Genomic DNA, 23,271 nt, shown 5'->3' with positions numbered 1-23,271 from the left:
TTGCCCAGAGACTTGGACCCGCTATCATGTATTTTAGACATGATTTCTATGGTTATATGTTACAAAGCCGACAATATTTTTCAATAACTGGGCATCATTTCATTCATTTTCAACAACATTTCAATGGATTTTTCCGGACATTAATGGTAAAAACTACACATCGTAACTTTAAAGTGACAATGTGTAGTTTTCACCATTAATTTCTGGAAATATTCATCAAAATGTTGTTGAAAATGAATGAAATGATGCCCAGTTGTTGAAAAATATCGGTGGCTTTGTAAAATGTAACAATAAAAATCAGGTCTAAAAAAACACGGGAGTGGATCTAAGGCCCAATCCCAAAACTCGCACTTGCGCCCTTCATTTGCGCCTTCCCGGCCAGGGGTGCGAGTGTGTAGGGTGTCCCGATTCTCAAGTGCGGAAGTTGACCACGCACCTATTGCACCCGTAATCTGCACTTCTCCCAAGTCCGCAGCGATGCGGACCTCGGGCAAGAGTATTATTACCCACAAGTCATAGCTGCGGGAGAAATGGCTCAAGTTCCTTTTCTGAAAATATGTATTTTCTAACGAAATTAGTTAACTTTAGGACGATTAGTTGATGCTCTTAATGTTTTAGAGAAAGCAGCAATGAAGTAAAATTTATCTCAAATAATTGTTTTGTTGTTTGTTTGAAAGTTGTTAATAAAGGTTTTTGAGAAGTTTCACAGCTACCAGCATCCCGGAATGCGTTGCGATTGATGACGCAATGCTCCCGGTCTCAATTCGGCAATTAGTTGCACATTTGTGTACTACTCACTCTAACCCTGCTGCACACTTTCTCCAAGTGCACTTTGCTGAAGATCGCAGGGCGCAGTGCAAGTATTGAGGTTGGACCCAAGTCTCTGGGAAACGCCATATTAGATTCCATGTTTCTTTCTACGGGAGCCCATGAGGACAAAATGCATTTACTTTGTAACAGCTACAAAACTTTCACCATTCTTAAATGTTGTACACGTTACCTGTTAACTTGTTGCATGTGATGAAAGGGAGTCTGATGTGCTTGTTATTTTGCTAAAGTTTGCACTCCCCAGGGCTTTTTGGCCCTAATGGGCATCCGTTGGTATGGTCTTACTCCAACACAAAAATACGGCTTGCTTGCAACGATTTAGGTATCTACTACCCCTTATCGCCAGGAAAAATGCATACTGTCACTTTAATAATCAAACTACTTTCAAACCAAATCAATATTAGAATAAATCGGTGGCTAATAATAAAATGCATAAAAAAGTAATTATAAAGATAACACGAGTGAACTGTGTCACGATTTAGAGATGAAAGTAAAAGATGGGGACGTCATTTGCAGGATCTGAAGACAAGGACAAGATCTCAAGTTTGGGACAGTTTCTAAATAGGAAAACTGAATATTTGTTTTCCAATCTAAACATATCTCTATACAGATTTCTGAACTGATTGAATGGATCCAAGTGCACAAATAAAAATTATCACGTTACTGATAGTAATTTAATTTTTTTAAATGGAAGCAAAAATGTTCAAATTCAAGCCAAATACTGAATTTTTCTAAAGAGAGCTTATTTGATTTGAATAAGTAATTTAATTTAGTATTTTAATTAGTTAATTTAATTAAAAATGATGCTTATTTCACTTTGAATTTACTGTTTGTTTAAATTAGTTTTCATCCAATTATATTTTATTTGATTTAATTAGATTTGGTTTTGTAACCTAGAATAACAACTTAATTGATGTTAAATTAGTTTTGATGATTTGATTGAACTGAATTTGATTTGATTTCTTCTGATCTCATTTGGTCTGATGGATTTGATTTGCAGACTTTCCCCAGCCCCGGCTCCTGATCTGTTCCGGTGTGCTTGAGGCGTCTCGTCAGAATAAATCAGCTCTTTGCTTCGAAGCTGCAGAATGAAACCGATCCTCTTTACATCGACTCCAAACTGCAGTTGACGGACGAGCGGACCGTTAAATAGTTCAGGCTCCTCCTCCCGGCGTTTTATCTTCTCCCACCCCCTTTATGTCCCAAAATACAGAAGCAAACCTGTTGCATGACAGCTCAGGAGCCAAACATAGTTCAGACAACACACGGGGCCGAGGCAGCGCAGTGGGGGGCAGACATCCAGCAGCAGCAGATGCACACAACGCTCTGCTACTTGGGCTGGATTCCTCCTAAAGGTTGGTTTGATCTCTCCTGTTGAGAAGCTGATCTGTCGCTGCCATTTTTAATCTGTGTGTCACTGAGTTTTCCATGACTTATAAATAACAAGTGCTCTTGCTTTTGCTCAGATGAGAAGAAAAACGGACGATGTATGATGAAACTTCTCCGTGGATCTCAACAGGACTTGATCTTATCTGCATCCTGGAGCATTTATTTAAAAGACGGTAGAAAGTGTTGAGTGACTTTACAAAGTTTAGTAGCAGAGGTCTGTTTGCTCATTTGAAAACGAGGCGCTGAAGGAGCATGGATGAGGCTAAAATGAGCGCTCAGGAGGCGGTGGTGCACGAGGCTCTGGTGGAGTTTAAGGCCACTTTGGAGGCTGCTGTGAGGGAGGTGCACGTGGATGTGAGCGCTTTCAAGCAGCGCATAGAGCAAAGGATGGATGAGCTGTGTGTATCCACCGGGCCACTGGGCGAGGCAGTGAGGAGGCTGCAGGAGGAGAACCTGCAGCTGCGAGCCAAGCTGGAGGCCCTTGGCCTCCTGGTGGAGGAGCTGGCTGGATGCAAGAGCAGTCCTCCTCCTCAGGTGAAGAGGGGGAATGAGGAGGAGCAGGTGGGTGTGCAGACACAATCCAAAATCCTGGAGGACCAGACGGGCCCGGTTAACTGTGTTGGATCACAACCCAGCCGGTCCGTCTCTACACAGCCAGAACCTTCAGGAGCGAGCCAGGCCGCCGCCCCAAACAGCCCGGCCCCCGCTCCGTGGAGAGTAAAGAAGCACGCAGAAACTAATGTGAGTATTTATTCAGTGGAGGCAAAAATCCAGAAACGTGCAAAACTTCATCCCACACGGGATCAGAATCCGCAGGATGAGCACTGAACGTCTGAATTACTCTTAATAAACGATTAAAAAGAATGAATCCATCTTTGATAAAGGTAAACTAAACACGTGGAGGGAAAAGTGGCTCGGCGAGTCAATAAAGATACAAAACGTAGAATAAGTTATGAATAAGAAATAAAATCTGGGATTTTCTGTGTAAAAATATTGACTTATTCCTCATTTCTGTCATTTTTACCTCTAAAAGTAAAAAACTTTCTTATAATAAAGCTTAATTAGGAGTTTCTTAGACCTTCTCAGACTTTTTAACTAGTTTTCTGTCCATCTTTTACCCAAGAAGAATATTTTGAAACTGCTGAGCTTCTTAAGTTTCACAGATGAAAAATAAGGCTCCTAAAGTTGAAGGGAAGATGGTCCGTCCACCGATTCTTTTCTCAAATTAAGTCGTTTTTTTCCTCATGCAATCAACACAAAAGGCCTTCACAGTCGAATACGAGAACGGAAATGTGAGAAAAAGCAGCACAAGTCCAAAGAAGAGCTCGGTTGGACCATCAGAAAGTTTGCATTAGACTCTGAGGTTTTGAGTTGGCCTCCAGGTTCAGTGAACTCTAAACTTGATCCTTAATTCTGATAAGAATAGCATCACTTCATCATGTCTAACATTTCTTTCCTAGTTTTCAACCCTCATCCATGTTCTAACACCGCTCAGAGACCATCAGTTCACTGAATCACCATAAATAAGGTCCTGACAGGGTCGTAAAAACCTGCGATTATTTCTTTTGACTGATCAGATGTTCCTACAAAAGACACGAGAACAGATTCTGACCGATGGAGCACCTGGTGAACAATCCAAAGGTCCTGCAGTGAGCTTGTGTGCTGAATCTGTGACCTTTGACCCCAGTGTGACAGCACTGCCTCACCAGCCGTGCTCCACCTGCTGCAAAACTAAAATGCCGTTTATTGGATTTTTGTGCATTTAGAAACAGATTTTGTATTCTTAATTGTTCTAATGTCCCTCCTGACCCACTTCTGTTTACAGCAGGTCCTCCAAAGGGCACGTGTATTTTTGGGTTTGAGATTTGGGACCGAGCTGCAGCGCTGCTGAGCCTCCAAACACGAGCAGCGCTAAAGCTTTCTTCCTTATCTTAAGTGCACGCTGTTTGCAAGCGTGACTGGAGGCGGGGGTGAGTCTGGAGGTGATTTGGTCCTTAAATTCAACAACTAGAATCAAACAATAACCCAGAAGGTTCTCCTAAAACAAGGCAAGACGTCACTCGCCTGCACGCACTCTTTAAAGACTGGTGTATAAATAAACCCGTGTCTCCTAATCACTCAGGAATTTCACCTCGGGGCCAAAACGAGTCTCAAGTCTCCGAGTGGAAAGTTGAATTGCGTTTGCTTCCCTGTCAATTCAAATCCCCCAACACACACACTCCAGAGAGAGACAGCTGCCCTGTCGAAACACACACCCTGCCAACATTCCTGTCCACTGAAGTCACCTGACATATGACAGATTATCCCTCCAGCACCATGGCAGCCATCTCTGCAGCATCAGGGCTTGATTTGATCTCATCTTCTATTCTGGTGATAGACAAGTGTTTTTATTTTAGTTTCTAAAGATAAAACTGCTGCCTGGTGAGAAATTAACTAAGTTAATCAGCTGAAAAGTTGGGGAAGGCAGATCTGAGTAGTATTCTTGTCTTAATTTATCCAAATAAAACTATATTTGTAATGCTTCCTAAAGCCAGTTTCTTTTGCTCATTTTTATTGCAAACATATGTTCTTAGAAATAAATGCTTGAAAACATCAGTAAAATATTAAAGATATACTCAATTCAGTTTAGTTTATTTATGTAGCTCCAAATCTCAACAAGAGTCATCCCAGGTCACTTGGCAATGTAAACATTCCAATTGACAGACTTACAGCAATCCCAAAACAACACAAGCATGTAGCGACAGTGGAGAGGAAAACTCCCCTTTTAACAGGAAGCAACCTCCAACAGAACCTGGATCAGTGTGAGCAGCGATCCGCCGAGACTCACTGAGGCTTTGAGATGACGAAGCAGACACAAACACAAAAATATCACATGACTAAATGGTTAAATGGGTATTTTTTATGGTTGTTAAGAATTGGTGGTGGTGTAGGGTTGAGGGTGCTAGCAAAGATCTGGCGATGTCACATTACCTGAATGTTTTAGACCACGATTTATTGTGGACAACAATGAATGCAACTTTTTGTAAAATAATTGTTTGTTTGAAAGTTGTTGATAAAGATTTTTAAAGAAAGTAGCACAAACAGCGACCGGCATTCCGGCATGTGTCGTGGTCGATAACACAATGTCACCGTCCCACTTTGACTATTATTAGCTCACTTGTGTATCAATCAGTCAATTATATTTTATTTATAAAGCACTTTTCAAACAAAGTGCTGCCCTGGCAGCATCAGGTCTTCCACAGAAAAGTAAGTCAGGGCGCTCAGAGGAGGGGGAGCATAGACCCCCACCCACTTAAACACTACCTATAGAGGGCCCAGGAAACTAAAGTCGACTACCGCCCCCAGGGCAGAGGGCCCCTACAGAGAAAACACTGGATTAAAATGAGTAAAAATATGAAAATAAAAGAGCTAATATAAATGACAAATGTAAGAAAATAAGTAATAAGTTAAATCATATAGACAGTAAAATAATAATACTAAATAATAAAACTGTGCTAAAATATAATCATATAAAACATGCAAAGCAAGCAATAACATATAATCATGTAAAATGAGGAATAAAACTGTAGTAAATAATTAGATAAAAGCTAACCTTGAGTCTGGACTTAAAAACATGAACGTTCTCTGCGGCCCTGAGGTCCTCCGGCAGCTCGTTCCAGAGGCGAGGGCCATAACACTGGAAGGACGCCTCGCCGTGAGTTTGTGTCCTGACTTTAGGGATGACCAGGAGGAGCGCAGAGACCGCGAGGGTTCATATGGTAAAAGCTATTCTGAGAGATAAGAAGGCCCAAGACCGTTAAGACACTTAAAAGCCATTAGAAGAACCTTTAAATGGATCCTGAAACATACGGGGAGCCAATGCAATGATTCTAAAACTGGTGTCATGTGCTCCCGCCTCCTGGTCTTCATCAGGACACGTGCTGCCGAATTTTGTAGAAGTTGTAAGCCTGAGATGCTTTTCTTAGGAAGACCAGAAAACAGGGCATTGCAGTAGTCTATCCTACTGGTGATAAAAGCATGCATCAGCATCTCCGTATTGGCCCGAGAGAGAATGGGGCGGACTCTGGCGATGTTCTTTAGATGATAAAAACCTATTTTTGTGATGTTTTTAATGTATGGGATAAAAGTCAGCTCAGAGTCAAAAATCACACCCAGGTTCTTCACTTGTTCAGATGGATTAAAAGACAGATTGTAATTTCAGTAAAAGTTTCTCTCTCTGGGCCTCATGACCGATGACTAAAACTTCAGTTTTGTCCTGGTTGAGCTGGAGAAAGTTCTCTGCCATCCAGGATTCAATGTCTAAAATACAAGTAAAAAAGTGCATCCATTGGCCGAGAGTCATCAGGAGACACGGAGATGTACAACTGTGTATCATCAGCATAACTGAAAGTTGACCCCATGTCTCCTGATGACCCCGCCAAGAGGGAGCATATAAAGATTAAAAAGCACTGGGCCTAAAATTGAACCCTGGGGCACACCACATGTAATCCCATGGACCCTAGAGGAACAGGTATCCAAACTCACCATGAAAGTCCTGTCTGTGAGGTAGGAAGTTAACCAGAGGCCGATCCGTTTAAAACGAGTTAAAAGAATAGTGTGGTCTACTGTATAGATGGCAGCGCTTAGATCCAGTAGAACCAACACAGTCACCTTCCATTTAACATAATTTACTCTAAAATCATTTAAAATCTTCAAACGGGCCGTCTCTGTGCTGTGGTTCACCCTAAAACCAGACTGAAATTTCTCTAGGACATTATTAGTGTTTATAAAATCATTTAGTTGATTTAAAACCAACTTTTCTAAAATTTTGCTTAAAAATGGTAAGTTAGATACCGGTCGATAATTGTTTAATTCATTAAGATCTAAATTGCTCTTCTTCAACAGGGGCCTCACCACCGCCCCTTTAAAGGCAGCAGGAAAGACCCCCGACTGAAGGGAGCAGTTCATCAGGGTTAAAATCTGAATCTAAAAGTTGGAATTGGGTCCAGAACACATGTGGTGGGTCTCACTGAGGTGAAAACTTTATCAAGAGTCTCAGCTTCTACAGGACAAACCTGTCCAGTGTTTCCTCTGGTATAGACACATTCAGATTTATCTAAAACCTTATTACTTATGGAGGGTAAAATATTCCGTCTGATGGTGTCTACCTTCCCTCTGAAGTGGGCTGCAAACTCCTCACAGAGAGCATTTGAGGGTGTTTTCTGAAGTGAATTGGATGTACGGTTTAAAATGTTGTTTATGGTGGAAAAAAGTATTCTGAGATTGTGTTTATTGTCTAGAATGAGTTTGGAAAGGTATGCATTTCTTGAATTTCTCACTGCGTTATTATATGATTTAAGTAGCTCTGTATATATTTGATGATTTATAGTTGTTTTGTTCTTTCTCCATCTCCGCTCTGCAATCCTGCAGTTTCTCTTTAGTTTCTTTAGATCTTCATTTCTCCACGGTGAAGCATGTTTTAAATATAGACTTTTGATTTTAAGTGGAGCGAGCAGGTCGAAAGCGGATTTCAGTCTACTGTTAAAATCATTGACAGTAAAATCACAAGAGGCAGTTACCGGAGTGGGAGGGATCTTTCTAAAAACTTCAAGAAAACCTGCAGCCACTTCAGGGGTGAGATGACGCTTCCTTACAGTTCTCACAGAGGGTTCCAGCTGGATAAAACTGGTGATGCTAAAAAATGCACAGTAGTGGTAAGAGACAGTCAAGTCAACAACAGAGGACACACTGGTGGACAGGCCCTGGGTGATGACCAAGTCCAAGGTGTGTTCTCTGCTGTGAGTCGGCTGCAGGACATGTTGACTAAAATCCATGTGACTCAGAATATTTAAAAACTCATTTGAAGAAGAATCAGTTGAATTATCTATGTGTAGATTGAAATCACCGACTAAAATTATCCTTTCAAAGGAGGTGTGCAGGATTGATAAAAACTCTGAAAATTCTTGAATAAAAATGGCACTCTGTTTAGGAGGCCGATAAACTGTGACACATACAATCTGAGGAGAGCTAAAAACTGCTGCTCTATATTCAAAGGTGGTAAAATGATCAAATAAAACTGGTTTAGCAGAAAGAATTGATGAACTAATAAAATCAGTACCACCTCCCCTTTTGAAAAATTAAAATCTGGTGGAGATGCCTCTGAGAACCACAGCTGCATCTGAACTCAGCCACGTTTCTGTTAAAAGCAGACGGTGAAGATTACGATCTAAAATCAGGTCATTTATTAAAAATGTTTTGTTGAGCAGAGAGCAAACATTTAAAAGAGCCAGATTAATAGTAACTGGTGACGAAATGACTGTATTAACTGAAGGTGGGACTTTTGGTAACTGTAGTACTATGCACTTGAAGCTTTACTGCACACCTCCTCCAAGTGCACTTCGCTGAGGAGCGCAGGCTGCAGGGCGAGTACTGGGGCTGGGCCCTTGTTGCTCTGTCGGAAGGAAGGTGTTAAAAACTGCTGCCACCTAGTGGTCAGAGTGTGATTTTCACCACGCAAAATAAATACAGTAATTGTTTGTTTGTAAAATCTCATTCAAAATGTATACAATGCTTTTAAAAATTGGTTCTGTATCATAACACAAAATACCACGATGTTTTAGGGACAGCAGTAGCTGAGGGGGTAAAGCGGGTTCTCAAGTGACCAGAAGGTTGCTGGTTCGATCCCGGTACCGACCAGAGAATGCTGCTGTCGTGTCCTTGGGCAAGACCCTGCCTTGCCTGCTGGTGGTGGTCGGAGGGACTTGTGGTGCCAAAGTATGGTGGGCCTCGCCTCTGTCAGTGCACCCCTGGGCAGCTGTAGCTACATCGTAGCTCATCCCCACCAGTGTGTGAATGTGTGAATGACTGACTGTTGTTGTGAAGTGCCTTGGGGGGGTTGTAGCACCCCAAGACGGCACTCTACAAATACCATTTACCATTTAGTGCATCGACGTGTTCTTAAATCTTTACAACTGGAGTGTCAAGTTACTCAAAATTGTCGAGTTATTTTCCTCAAAAGCTGCAAAATTTTATTTTCTTTATTTAAAAAAATGCTAAAATTATTTTATGGGTAATTTTTTCATTTGCAATCTTAAAATAGGTTAAAAAACATATTAGTAAAAATGTCAACATAAAATGTTAGAAGGTGTCAGCCTGCATCAAAAGCCTACTAGAGAGACAATTCATCGTTCAAGACATGGAACAAAAAGGGCGTTTCGATGGATGGATCAGGATTCAGTCATTAGGAACGGGACGTTGACAATGATTGGGTGAGATTTTTCCAGGATTCTTCATTTCAGAGAAGATTAAAATGATTGGTTACCATCAACAAGAACATTTCTGCTAAAATGGCCAAAAATGTTTTACATAAACATCTCCTACAGCACCTTTAACATAAGGGGGCAGTTGTTCTCTGACATGATGGAGACGTCTGTGTTTGTTGAAGTGTTTGTGTGTTCGTAAGCTGAACCCAAATGGACGCAGTCGGCAAACATTAGTCTGAGTTTGAGGGGATTAGAAGAGTCAGACAGACAGACTGTGACACCGCCGTTACCATGGAGCCCACAGATGAGCGTGGAGATGACCTCCCATGGTGCGGGTTTATCACACGGTGGCTAGAACGCTGTTTCTCCACCACGTGGAAGCAAAAACCTCTAACGCCCCTTCTGGGCACCGTTTGTATGGCTCAGGCTAACTTTCCGAAGCATCTATTTGGGGTTATATTGGGATGTAAGAAGAGTGCAGCGGAAACTCTTGCAAAGGGGCAGATTGCTAAATCTAAAATAGCTCTGACTGGGAACCGGGATTTGTTGGCCACAGCTGTCATAGAAAGAGAAGCTGTTAACAGCTGAAGAACACGCATTCAAACACGGGAGAAACACATTCACAAAACCGCTCCATCAATCCTCACCACAGAAGGTGGTGAGAGGAATCGTACTCCAGTTTTTACAAAACTCATCATTGAAAGACAACTCTGAAAATGTTCTTCTTTCATAGTATTATTCATACTTAATTATTAACATAAATGCCAGTTTGTTTGTTTTTGTCTTTTAATTGAATGTTTTTACTGTTCAGGGCACAATTACACAAGGAGGAAAAAATGTGACGGACGTTGCCACGATCTCAGAAAACCAGAAGGGTAGGCGGCTCCTCCTCCGGCTTCAAAGATCCTCAGAAAACTTCTCAACCTGAATTCATTCTTAGTTCTTGATTTTCTTTTCAGGATATATTTCAGAAAATTCAGATGTATCCCAAAGGGCTGAAACTTTCTCTCAATCCCATCGATGTTTCATCAAACCACACCAGGAGTCCTCAGCAATGGAAACGCCCAGCTCACCCGGTCAGTTCTTTATTCCGTCCGTTAAATATCAGGTGTTAAATGATCGTTTTTATACATTTGTTGTAAAACAATGTAACCTGGCAAGCCATCCTATATATGCAAATATATAGTCTGGCCTCCATGGACGTAGTTTTGACTTTAGAAGTGGGGGGGACTCAACCGGCCTCGAGGTGAAGAGTCCTTTTACACTAAGTATACAAAAAATACGTATAAAACCACAGGCTCTTGTTTGCAACGGCAGGAATGCAGAACAGCCAAGTACACAGGTGGCAGTAAAAAAAAAAAACTAATACTTTCAATTCAACTTTGTTTTTCACCATGTTAGTCATTTTCATCCCTGCTCCTATAGCGTAATGTTGTTTTTGAACGGTAAAAAGTGCCGGGGACCAAAACTGACTTTGGAAAACTTGGAGGAGATATGTCCCCCTGTTCCCCCCAAAAACTACAGCCATGCTGGCCATGACACCTGGACAAAGCTCGGACTCGGGGCGGAATCTACGGTTGTATTTGAAACAGTGGCGGCTTGTCCAAAGGGGGCGCTAGGGCACCGCCAGTCTCAGCAAGAAGATATTTTTTTAAAACATGAAAATTAAACTAAACGATCTGTACACCAGACAGATTATAAGTGATGTGTTTAATCTGTATTTAAGTGTAGTTTAAAAATGTTCTCACACTTTTACCACTATCGAATCCTCTGGTGACGTATTTCCTGTTCCTTTACGGTCGCAGCAATCTTTACCATCGACCTGCACCATAACTGGCGCTATACCATACCAAGTTTATTTATACGGCGCATTTAAAAATGGCATGGGAGCTGATCAAAGCACCTCCCAACATAAAAGCAGAAACATAAAATGCAAATAAAACAAACAGATAGAACAGACTAAATAAAAGCCAGTAAATCAGATCAAAGCGGCAACAAAGGAAAGATAAAAATCACAATCTAAAAGCAAAATTAGAAAGGTGAGTCTTCAGGTGTGACTTGAAGACACCAATGGATGGAGCTATAACTCAGCTCAGGATGTTCACCCGGAACAGGAAGCTCTTTACAGTTTTTGTTTGTTTTAGAGCAGCCGAGTGCACCTCGTGGAGTTTTTATTTATTTTTTTTTATTAAGTAAGATGTGGAACATGGTGAATGTGGCATCAGAGACTTGTAAACACTCTCCAGCAGGTAAAAAAAAAAAAAGCTCAAGACAGTCAGGAATCGGCATGGTGTGACAATGGGACATAAGATTACAAGAAATTAGTGTTTTGTTTTTTTTACTATAGCATGGATTATTATGACTATAAACAAGCAAAGCTAAGACTCAAATTTTGCTTTTGACTTCATGAAATTAAATGGTAAATGGCCTGTATTTGATATAGCGCCTTCTAGAGTCCTGGAACCCCCCAAGGCGCTTTACAACACAATCAGTCATTCACACACTGGTGGGGATGAACTACAATGTAGCCACAGCTGCCCTGGGGCGCACTGACAGAGGCGAGGCTGCCGAGCACTGGCGCCACCGGTCCCTCCGACCACCACCAGCAGGCAATGGGGTTAAGTGTCTTGCCCAAGGACACAACGACAGCGACGGACTGAGTGGGGCTCGAACCTGCAACCTTCCGATTATGGGGCGAGCACTTAACTCCTGTGCCACCGACGCCCAAATTAGCTTTGCTTGTTTTCCTGCTGAGTCCCTTGAGTTTTGCAGGTAGAGTAATGGTGCTTATTCGTAAAGAGGAGAGTCTGGGCTTTCATTTAAACAGCTGTCATGTTGCATTGTTGCTACTGTGTGTGTTTCTCAAAATGTGTATTTAACTTTTTTTTACCAGCCTTTTTTTTTGCGTCATTGTTGAGGTAGAAAACATAGATTCTATCATAAGAGTGGTAAATTGGCGTCCCCTAGTGGTGATATATGGTTAGCGGCATATAAATGTGCCCCACAAAAGAAAATGTCACCAGTTGCCACTACAGGTGCTGGCCAGTAAATTAGAATATCATCAAAAGGTTGAAAATATTTCAGTAATTCCATTCAAAACGTGAAACTTGTACATTATATTCATGCAATGCACACAGACCAATGTATTTCCGATGTTTATTACGTTTAATTTTGATATTTATAGGTGACAACCAATGAAAACATCAAATCTGGTATCTCAGAAAATTAGAATATTCTAAAGGCCAATGAAAAAATGTTTGTTTCTCTAATGTTGGCCAACTGAAAAGAATGAACATGAAAAGAATGTGCATGTATAGCACTCAATACTTAGTCGGGGCTCCTTTTGCCTCAATAACTGCAGTAATGCGGCGTGGCATGGACTCGATCAGTCTGTGGCACTGCTCAGGTGTTATGAGAGCCCAGGTTGCTCTGATAGTCGTCTTCAGCTCCTCTGCATTGTTGGGTCTAGCGTATTGCATCCTCCGCTTCACAATACCCCATAGATTTTCTATGGGGTTAAGGTCAGGCGAGTTTGCTGGCCAATCAAGGACAGGGATACCATGGTCCTTGAACCAGGTGCTGGTGGTTTTGGCACTGTGTGCAGGTGCCAAGTCCTGTTGAAAGGTGAAGTCTGCATCCCCATAAAGTTGGTCAGCAGCAGGAAGCATGAAGTGCTCTAAAACTTCCTGGTAGACGGCTGCATTGACCCTGGACCTCAGGAAACAGAGTGGGCCAACACCGGCAGATGACATGGCACCCCACACCATCACTGACGGTGGAAACTTTACACTGGACCTCATGCAACGTGGATTCTGTGCTTCTCCGCTCTTCCTCCAGACTCTGGGTCCTTGATTTCCAAAGGAAATGCAGAACTTGCTTTCATCAGAAAACATAACTTTGGACCACTCAGCATCAGTCCAGTCCTTTTTGTCCTTGGCCCAGGCGAGACGCTTCTTGCGCTGTTTCATGTTCAAGAGTGGCTTGACACACGGAATGCGACACCTGAATCCCATGTCTTTCATGAGTCTCCTCGTGGTGGTTCTTGAAGCGCTGACTCCAGCTGCAGTCCACTCTTTGTGGATCTCCCCCACATTTTTGAATGGGTTTGTCGTCACAATTCTCTGCAGGGTGCGGTTATCCCTAGAGCTTGTACACTTTTTTCTACCACATTTTTTCCGTCCCTTCGCCTGTCTGTTAATGTGCTTGGACACAGAGCTCTGCGAACAGCCAGCTTCTTTAGCAATCACCTTTTGTGTCTTGCCCTCCTTGTGCAAGGTGTCAATGATTGTCTTTTGGACAGCTGTTAAGTCAGAAGTCTTCCCCATGATTGTGGTGCCTTCAAAACAAGACTGAGGGACCTTTTAAAGGCCTTTGCAGGTGTTTTGAGTAAATCAGCTGATTAGAGTGGCAGCAGGTGCCTTCTATATTCAGCCTTTTCAGAATATTCTAATTTTTTGAGATACCAAATTTGGAGTTTTCATTAGTTGTCACTTATGAATATCAAATTTAAATGTAATGAACATTGGAAATACATTGGTCTGTGTGCATTGCATGAATATAATGTACAAGTTTCACGTTTTGAATGGAATTACTGAAATATTTTCAACCTTTTGATGATATTCTAATTTACTGGTCAGCACCTGTAGTTGCCTCCACATGCAGTTGGACAGTGTTAGGACCAATCAGAGCATGATGTGTTCATCACTACAGACTCAACGGGGCAGTCCACCTTAAGTACTTTACTTAAGTAAAGCCCAAGTCTAAACTGTCCAAAGTAGATGACCGTTTCAAACAAGTGCTGGTCCTGATCAGACGCCATCGTAGGTATTTTTTTTTCGATAGCAGTTTTGGTGCTACAACCACCCAATGTCTCTGTGCAAACAGAGCGCTGTGATTGGCTAGACACAAAACCATTAGGGCCAATGGTAGACCTGCTGGGGCTACAATAGATTATGGCTAGGCTGACCCATGGGGCTACAGTTTGTCTAGATTTCTACAGGCTAGAAACAACATGCAGAAATGCCTGCATTTCATTTGAATGCTAGTGAAACCAAGCATGAAGAAAGCTGCAACCACGTTAATTAGTTTGTCGAGTTTGAAATCTACATTTTTTGTTTCAGTTGCAGACGAGCCACAACCCCACCTCCCTGTCACCGCCATGACGACCAAACCCAGTCTGGAGAACTCTCCTACCGCCAAACCGCTTCCGTCTCCAGCGTCGGGACGCAAAGCCTCAGCTGATCGTTCATTTATGGGAGGTCAGTCAGAAAATCTAAAGTGATGGAGATTATGGAAACTATCATTACTCTAGATGGAGTATTTCTGAGTAAACCTTATAAATATTCACTTCGGAAGGATTCTTGAATGGCCTAAATATGGAGAAACTGCTTTGATGACCAAGATTAACGTCATCTTAAAACAGCTCCAGTCTCATAAATCTACATTGTGTAATCTCCAGACTGCCATCCATTTCTCAATAAATGATCTATTGTTTTTGCAGAAATATTAGGAAATTCCTGCAGGGTTTGATTTCCTGTTCAGAGGTGCCCCCAGAACAGCTTTACAGGGGGTCCAGATGGAGCCAGTGAAAATGTTGGGGTGGAGAAAATTTCAAACACGTATTTATCGTTTTAGCATTTTATAAGAGTTTAATTTATCTGTTGCTGTCTTCACGAAAGCATCTACGAAAACTTTTGATACTTTTTTTAGAAAATGGTGAGCCTCTGCAACTTTTATTTAAATAGTGATTTTTTTTTTTGCTCAGCAATTTTTCATTTATTTATAGGCTTTTAGATTTATGTCCTTAACTCATTCACTGCCACTGACGACTAAAGTCGTCATTTTAAATCCAACCGGTCAATGCCAAATTGGCATGTTTTTACTGTGTGGGCATCAGAACGAGCCCCCGCACCGTGAGAACAAACATCTCAGCTCTAAAGCCGATCATCATCCGCATACGTCACACGTCACGTGATCAGGAAGCAGAACATCCATGTGTTAGGAGATCGTTTTGGGCCGCTGCTGTAAAAAAAAGTGAGGAGCGAACCGGAAAAGCTTCTGCCGATCACAATTCGACAACGGATTATGAGAGAACGGATAACTCTCGAAACACGTGGATTCTTCCTGATGTAAGAGGTGAGTCTCCGCTTTGTTTTGGTTGTTTTGGCGTCGACATCATCCTAGCGCGCAACGTTCTGTCACTCTTAAAAAAACAGTAAAAACGGTGAGAAACGCTGGCAGCGAAGGGCTTTAGAGGTCAGGAAACGGCTGGCAGACAGTGAATGAGTTAATAAAGAAAATGGTTGGTTGGTTGGTTGGTTGTTGGTTCTTTTACATGCAATGTAAAAAGAGTAAAAATGTTGCAGGAACAATGGGCTGAGCTTCGACTAGCAGTTAGCTCATCAGTCCTTAAAGGTTGGGGTTAAACAGAGGCTGTTCAGAAGCTTTAATGGAAAAAAGCTTCACTCAGAAACACGCTTTAAAATGCCTGAAATGTTCCTTTAATATTAAGAAGGCACCAAAGTCATTAACCACAGTCCTTTTATGAGCTTATGACAACAGATTTCTATTAATGTAGCTCCACCTTCTCTCAAGGAACATCTGGATCTAAGGATCTGAACTTCCAGGATCACTCTGAGTCTGTCTCTCACCTCCCACTCACAGCTGCAGCCAGAACCAGCTCCGAGGCTCCATCTGCATCTAAATCCGATCAGATTCCCACTTCAGTACCAAATCCTTCAATACAAGAGTCACAGACAACAAAGCAAAGTGAGTTTTTGTTTAGAGGGGGTGAGTTAATCCCTACCAAAGTTAGGAAACAGGTCTTAAATAAGCACATTTGAAAGGATTTCCTTTTTCTTAGACGTGAGTGAACCCAAGTCTCACCTGCCTCTGTCTGCCATGACCAAACCTAACACGGATTCTGCTCCATCAGCTGGACCAGCTCAGTCTCTTTCAGCATCTCTGGACCCAACTGTAAAACCTGGAGATTATCCCTTTAAACGGAGTGAGTCTGATCTCAAACTCCATCATCTGCTTTCGAAATAAAGCTGAAAGTAGCTTTTGTTTTCTATTTTAGTACAGAAAATGAAATCTGTATTTAGTGAATAGCTTTCGTCTTTTTTCTTTACATCATTTCAGCTCCAGTTCTGAAGACTCCCAGCCCCAGTTTAAAGAGAAGTGTGAGTTTTCCTCAACCAGCAGGTATTTAAAGTTCCTTTGTTAGCTTTTATTTTGGTGGTTTATAATTTCTTGTCTTTTTTCATGCTCTCCCACTCATCCTTTCTGATTAAAAAAAATTAAAAATTCCCTTACAGAGAAGTTGCTTCCGTCCAAATCGTTTATAAAAGCTGGACTCTCGCCCAAACTGGACAAGTACGGTGAAATCCCTCACTTAAGTCGTATTTAGGGTCACACGTAACCCGTTTGCCTCCCGAAAGCTTTGTTTCGTTTTCTTTGCAAACGCAGATCGAGCAAATCAAGCGGGCTCGACTTGAAGCAGGACGCCACGAAATCCCAAACGCCTCTGCGCTCCAACGGGGCGCAGGCCAAACGGGCCTTGTTTGAAAGGATGAACTCGGAGCCTCTGAAGTGGGTGTGATCCAGATGTTCTTCACTTTATCCCAACTGAATTTCTAAACCTTTCCATATCTCTCCTCAAACAGAGCCAAGGATTCCAAGCCCAAACTGAAGCGCTCCCAGAGCTTCGGAGTGTCCAGCGCCAGCGGGATCAAACAGATCCTCCTGGAGTGGTGTCGCTCCAAAACAATCGGATATCAGGTCAGATGATGGGACACTGATGTCTCCTCTCTGCTGCTTGTTCTGGAGATGTATACATGTGGAGTAAATCAGGCCATTTCTTCTCATTGTCTCCCAGAACGTCGACATTCAGAACTTCTCCTCCTGCTGGAGTGATGGGATGGCCTTCTGTGCTCTGGTCCACTCCTTCTTCCCGTTGGAGTTCGATTACAACAATCTGAACTCGTCAAACCGCAAACAGAACCTGGAGCTGGCCTTCACTACAGCAGAGTAAGAATCGTGACCTTTAGGGCTGATGCCACATTTTTAAACTTAAAGATCTCAAGTAACAGGAAAGATTGTAGTTATTTAGATCAGAAAATTCATTAAATTGCCCTTTAAATGAACTTGGAGGCATTTAAAATAAAGATAAAAAGTGATTCCTTGTTCTAATGATATTTTCAGTGTTTATTAGTGCTTGTAAAGTCTCTATTTTTAAAATTCTCTTTAGTATTTCTGTAATGACGTCTGTTTGTTTCAGGGAGCAGGCCGACTGTCTGCGTCTGATCGAGGTGGACGACATGCTGGAGATGGGAGACAAGCCAGACCCCATGTGTGTGTTCACTTACGTCCAGTCCCTCTACAACCACCTGAAGAAGTTTGAATAACGCTGCATCAGAGTCACAATGAGGAGTACCTTTACCAGTTTCCTCATTTTGTCTGAAACTGGTCTGATCTGTGTGGAAGTTAACGTTGCAATCATAGAAATAGTTTGTCTTTGCTCCTGAAGATCAGTCAGTGCCTGGGCACACGAGCGACCATCAGAATCCACGTTTGATAGGTTGGCTTTAATAGCAGAACCAGGGCAATTGGCCTAAAATCACATTGTTGATAAAACAAGAGAGATTTGGAATGAATTTGAATATCCTGAAGTGTGATGTGTTATAGATTTTTATTTTATGATTTTATGTTTTTTTTTCCAATGTCAAAAGTGTTTTGAGTCAAAGTGAAGGGTGATGTACACTGCCATCTGCTGGTAAAGCAAGTGAAGTGCGAAAGGCTACTGACAGTTTCGGTGAATTAATTTAACTAAGTTGTAATCCCTGTTTCATTATTTCTCCACAATGTAGAATTTTATTCACATAAACTTGAATGTTGCTGGGAAAAAAATTACAGTCACAACTTTTTGTGTCTTTGTGTGAAATCACATTGTGTGGTTAAAATAAAAATGTATTCTCTTAGATTTTAAATGGAGGGTCTTTCTTGGTTTTAAACAACAGGAAATTAAAAAGTCGCAAAAGAAGAAAAACATTTAACAGTATTTAAAAATCTAGACGTATAATATATGTTTCATATGAATGAATAATTTAGGTTACATTACAATTATGTGCTGATTTTTATAGTTTTATTTTCATCTCTCTCTCTCTCTCTAAATATATATATATATATATATATATATGTATATACACACATATACATATATATATATATATATATATATATATATATATGTATATACACACATATATATGTGTATGTATATACACACATATATATGTATATGTATATACACATATATATGTGTGTATACATGTATGTGTGTGTGTGTGTGTATACATACCGTAAATCCTCTAATACAGGCCCGGGCCTGGATTTGACTCAAGCTCATCAAGCTCCAGGCCTTTTTTGGAAGGAGGGCCAGAATTAGAGGCAGGCCTCAATTTCTATTTGAGCAAAATGAACTAATGGTTCGCTGGAGTTTTTGACAATTAAAATTGCGCACACATTTTCAAAGTGGGCGCACTTGAAAATTTCTTTTAACAACGATAGTTTCTGCTTCAGCCATCTTCCCCCTCCCCCTGCTTCAGCCCTCTCCCCCCTCCCCCTGCTTCAGCCCTCTCCCCCCTCCCCCTGCGAAGCGGCCGCAAACTCACTGATGCACCTGCAGCCTCTCAGAGTTCCTGCTGCTCTAAACATTAAAATAATTATTTCATTTTCTGTTCCTCACTTCTGATGACCTTCAGTGGTGTCTGTTTGTTGCAACCAGCAGGTACAAAAACTAACTTGTTTTTATTTGACTATTTTTCTGTCCTGCCTGTTTATTATCTTCCTGCATCTCCTCTCAATCCTAAAGAGAAACTGCTACCTGGGTTCATATATATTCACCTTATGAGTTACCTTTGAACTGCAGTTCTAAAAGATCTACCGACCGCAAAAACAGCGGAGTGCCGCTGCTTGCCGGCCGCACCGGTGAGGTGCGTCACCGAGGACAAAACAGGTGATGCGTCCCGATCCACAGCAGTGAAACGCATCAGGCACAAATAAAAGAATAAAAGACGGAAAACATAAAAGGAAATGAGCCGACATGAACGATCACGTGTTAAATTAGTTTTTGAGGTGGCGACACCTGATTTGATAATGTTACTGTGGCCGTGCTCAGGACGCAGATGTCTGGAGCGCATCAACAATCAGAGCTTTGCATGTGCAAGCTGGTTAAGGTTAGGATGGGGGTGAGGGGAAGGTTAAATTGCAAGAGGGTAAAGGTCACATTTTGGTTAAATGTCCGTTTTACGGCGGGTGTCAGTACTGACGCTCTGGCACAGCGCGTTGCCCCCCCGAGCGCAGGAGCTTGTCACCTGCTGACAGCAGGCTGCTGTCTTTTCCGTGGACTGCATCTTGCCGGTCATTATCACGTGACAGCGACTAGTCGACGACAGGCATAACAAGTCACTATAGAGCGGTGAAGTCGACTAGTGACTAGTTCATACAACCCCTGATACTGCTCCCCAGAGTGTTCTGCAGCATAATCAGCATGTTCTCTTTGAACTTGATATCAAATTTTCGCCTCCTCTTCGTCTCCACACGGTTAAAGTTACCCTCACGGTCTATCACTGGCAAATCAAAAGTGAGACGATGACACAACCGCCCCCCGTACTTGCTTGTTACCACATTCCACCCGGCCACAATAAAAAAAACGGCCATTATTCACCTCCCCCAACTCCGACACCAGCCAAAATATGATACCCGGCAGTTAATTAAATACAGGCTGATATTGGAGGATTTACGGTATATATACATATATATGTATATATATATATACACATATATATGTATGTACATATATGTATGAATATATATATGTATATATATGAATGTATATATATATATATATATATGTCTATGTATGTATATTTATGTATGTATATATATATATACACATATATATGTATATATATATATACATATATATGTGTATATATACATATATATGTATATATACCGTAAATCCTCTAATATTAGCCTGTATTTAATTAACTGCCGGGTATCATATTTTGGCCTGTGTCGGAGTCGACGGAGGTGAATAATATATATATACATATATATATATATATATATATATATATATATATATATATATATATATATATATATATATATATATATATATATATATATATATATATATATGTATATATATATATATGTGTATATATATATATATATATATATATATATATATATATATATATATATATATATATATGTGTGTGTATATATATATATAAAAAGATATGTATATATATATATTAGGGGTGGGCCGTTATCGGCGTTAGCGTGCTGCGGCATAGCCAGACTCTTATCGCGCGATAAAAAAAAATTACGCTGTTAATATATTCTCAAAGTTGGGTTGGGATCTGGGTCGTCTACACTAAGCTTGATGACTTTCACATTGCGTGGATGTATACTCGGCGCGGATTATCGACATATAACGAGCGGATGCCTATGCGCTAAAGAGAACATCTTTAACGCCAGAGGAATCTTCAAACGTGACGCGATTACACATTAAAAAATATGTAATCGGAGTCAAATGAATTGGTCATTAATTATTTATTACACTCTCTCTCTCTCTCTCTCTGTGTGTGTGTGTGTGTGTGTGTGTGTGTGTGTGTGTGTGTGTGTGTGTGTGTGTGTGTGTGGGTACATCACTGAGCTGCTTGGTGGGGAAAACTACGTATCCTGCTCTGTGGTTCCACCTGCCCTGTGCCACCTCCAGCACGCAATGAAGATCTCAGATGATGATCCTGCCTATAGTGTGTGACTCAAGGCCGCCTTCACCAAGGACCTCAACCAGCGAAGGGAGAACATAAACCTGGAATGGCTTAAGGTATATCAGACACAGAAGATAAATGCATTATTTGACCATTATGATCTAAAGGGGTTCAAATGAAGGTATGTGAACTTCTTTGGTTTTTTGGAGATGTTTCCTTCTCATCTGAAGAGCTTTGCCAATTTTGGCTGGAATATGGGAGGGTAAAGCCCATAAACCATAGCTTTATGTTGTTGCTTGTGCTCTGTGCTGTTGTTGCTTAACAAGCAGAAGCTACCAATGCATATATGCATGGTCTCTGTAAAGACTGGGCACAGCTGCAGTTTCTTTCAGTGGATGGAGACACGCCTTGTGGGGGTTAGACTCTTGAATAGCCCAATAACATCCTCTTCCAGGATGGTTAGTGGCGTGTTGGAGGAGGGGGGGGGGGGCATGACTTTTGTGAGGAGACTTCTGGGGCCATGGAGGTGTAGGTGACCTTGTTGAAATGGAGATGTAGCTGATGTGTGATGTCCTGGTTGGCTGTTGGGCCATCATAGCGGCAATCAAACTCTCTTTCTACAGTCACTGACTAGAACTTGTTTAGCCTGTTGACTATAGGTCCTCTCTGGGTTTATTTGGCTTGGCAGTGATTTTCCTAAGCGCCCTTTCCACACAAAAGTCGAGTCGTTAGTTGAGAATGTTCTTTCAGCCTCTCAGACTACCATGATTTAGCATTTTTCACCTCCCCGCTGAACCTGTATTTCGCCTCTTTTGTTGCTCTCTGTGTCTTTGTTTTTAAATGCAATCTCCTCCATCTTGAGCTGACGGAGTTTGGCCATGGTTTGTCGATGTTGAAATACAGTCTGGTGAGTGTTGGAACAATGCTGGAATCACAATATTTTTGCTCCACGCACAAAGTTTTATCCACAAGTGCACGCTGCGCTCGGCAGGATGTAGACGTGGCCAGAATAAATGAGGAGAAATCACGGGGAGAGTACGAAGGGTTACAGTTGAAGAGTGGGCATTCTGAATCAGGAGAACAGTGCTGGGAGATTAAAGTCACATCAGAACACCAAACCAACTGTTGTTAGTATAACAGACACCTTCACCTTCTGGTTTTGCCAGAGTGATCGCTCTTGCGGTCTGCGCAGTGGAAATGAAAGCCATCTGGTAGGTTGGTCAAATGAATAGATGAAGGAGTCATGAACAAATATGGAGGTTAGATATGGAAAGTGAAATTTTCATCAATAATAATTATTATGTTTTATTTATTAAAGGTGGCGACTGCCTTAGATCCACGATTTAAGGACCTCAAGTGCTTGCCCAGAGCAGAGAGGGAGCCGGTGTGGGTAAAGCTATGTGAGTTGGTGAAGGGAGAAGAACCTACTCTGAAGCCACTCAGGGAGGAGAACCCTGAGCCACCCAAGAAGAAAAGAGCCCTTCTACTAATGGGATCAGACTCAGATTCAGACGAGGAGACACCAGTAGACAACACTGTGGAGAGGTACAAGGTAGAGCCCACTGCTGGGTATGGTAAGATGGCCCACATTGCCCATAAATATTTGGGGACTCCTGCCACAACTGTCCCATGTGAGAGACTTTTTTCTTTAGCAGGCCATATTGTGCAGAAGAGAAGATCTAGTTTGTCACCAGACAATTTGTGAACAAGCTGGTCTGCTTGAGTGACTGGTGGAAGAAGGAGAACTAGAGCTTGGACTGATTGACCAAATGCTACTGACTGTAAATAGTTAATCATGACCTATTCTGTAGACCTACAGTGCAGAATTTGTTGAACTGAATAAACAGCTATTAAACACAAATACTTATTGATCATTATTTATTTTCGTCATCAGTTATCGTAGTAAAACTGCTTTATCAGTCTGTGATGCATTATTGAAACAAGAAATATGCCTCCATTCTCAAAGACTTGCTTTTATTCATTATCTAGGTAGCACACACATATGCCTTTGGCAGAATTTGAATGAG

General features: G+C 41.5%; 1 protein-coding gene and 1 long non-coding RNA gene across 8 annotated transcripts in view; both read left to right on the top strand.

Annotated features, from left to right (window-relative positions):
• The window catches only part of LOC107387199 (smoothelin-like protein 2), a 103,414-nt gene extending 84,969 nt beyond the window's left edge, over nt 1–18,445 (top strand). For 3 of the 7 annotated variants that reach the window (XM_070555477.1, XM_070555478.1, XM_070555474.1), the window contains 11 exons: nt 10,270–10,333; nt 10,418–10,534; nt 14,579–14,716; nt 16,053–16,226; nt 16,321–16,464; nt 16,599–16,661; nt 16,775–16,832; nt 16,926–17,048; nt 17,123–17,237; nt 17,335–17,486; nt 17,737–18,445. In XM_070555477.1, coding sequence (XP_070411578.1) covers nt 10,270–10,333; nt 10,418–10,534; nt 14,579–14,716; nt 16,053–16,226; nt 16,321–16,464; nt 16,599–16,661; nt 16,775–16,832; nt 16,926–17,048; nt 17,123–17,237; nt 17,335–17,486; nt 17,737–17,863 — 1,275 coding nt within the window. In that variant the 3' untranslated portion in view covers nt 17,864–18,445. Of the gene's footprint in view, nt 1–1,979; nt 2,184–2,294; nt 2,959–10,269; nt 10,334–10,417; nt 10,535–14,578; nt 14,717–16,052; nt 16,227–16,320; nt 16,465–16,598; nt 16,662–16,774; nt 16,833–16,925; nt 17,049–17,122; nt 17,238–17,334; nt 17,487–17,736 lie in introns of those variants that run through there. The other 4 variants (XM_015962023.3, XM_070555479.1, XM_070555475.1 and 1 more) reach the window with 4 other exon arrangements.
• Nucleotides 18,446–20,764: 2,319 nt separating this feature from the next.
• Nucleotides 20,765–23,105, top strand: LOC139072170 (uncharacterized). The gene is made up of 2 exons (XR_011521762.1): nt 20,765–21,360; nt 22,563–23,105. It is a non-coding gene; the product is annotated as an uncharacterized lncRNA (long non-coding RNA).
• Nucleotides 23,106–23,271: the final 166 nt, after the last annotated feature.

This window comes from Nothobranchius furzeri, chromosome 10 (genome assembly GCF_043380555.1).
Source record: "Nothobranchius furzeri strain GRZ-AD chromosome 10, NfurGRZ-RIMD1, whole genome shotgun sequence".
In the NCBI taxonomy this organism is placed as follows: Eukaryota; Metazoa; Chordata; class Actinopteri; order Cyprinodontiformes; family Nothobranchiidae; genus Nothobranchius; species Nothobranchius furzeri.
Note: the sequence above shows the minus strand (reverse complement) of the source record. Positions and strands in the feature narration are given on the sequence as shown.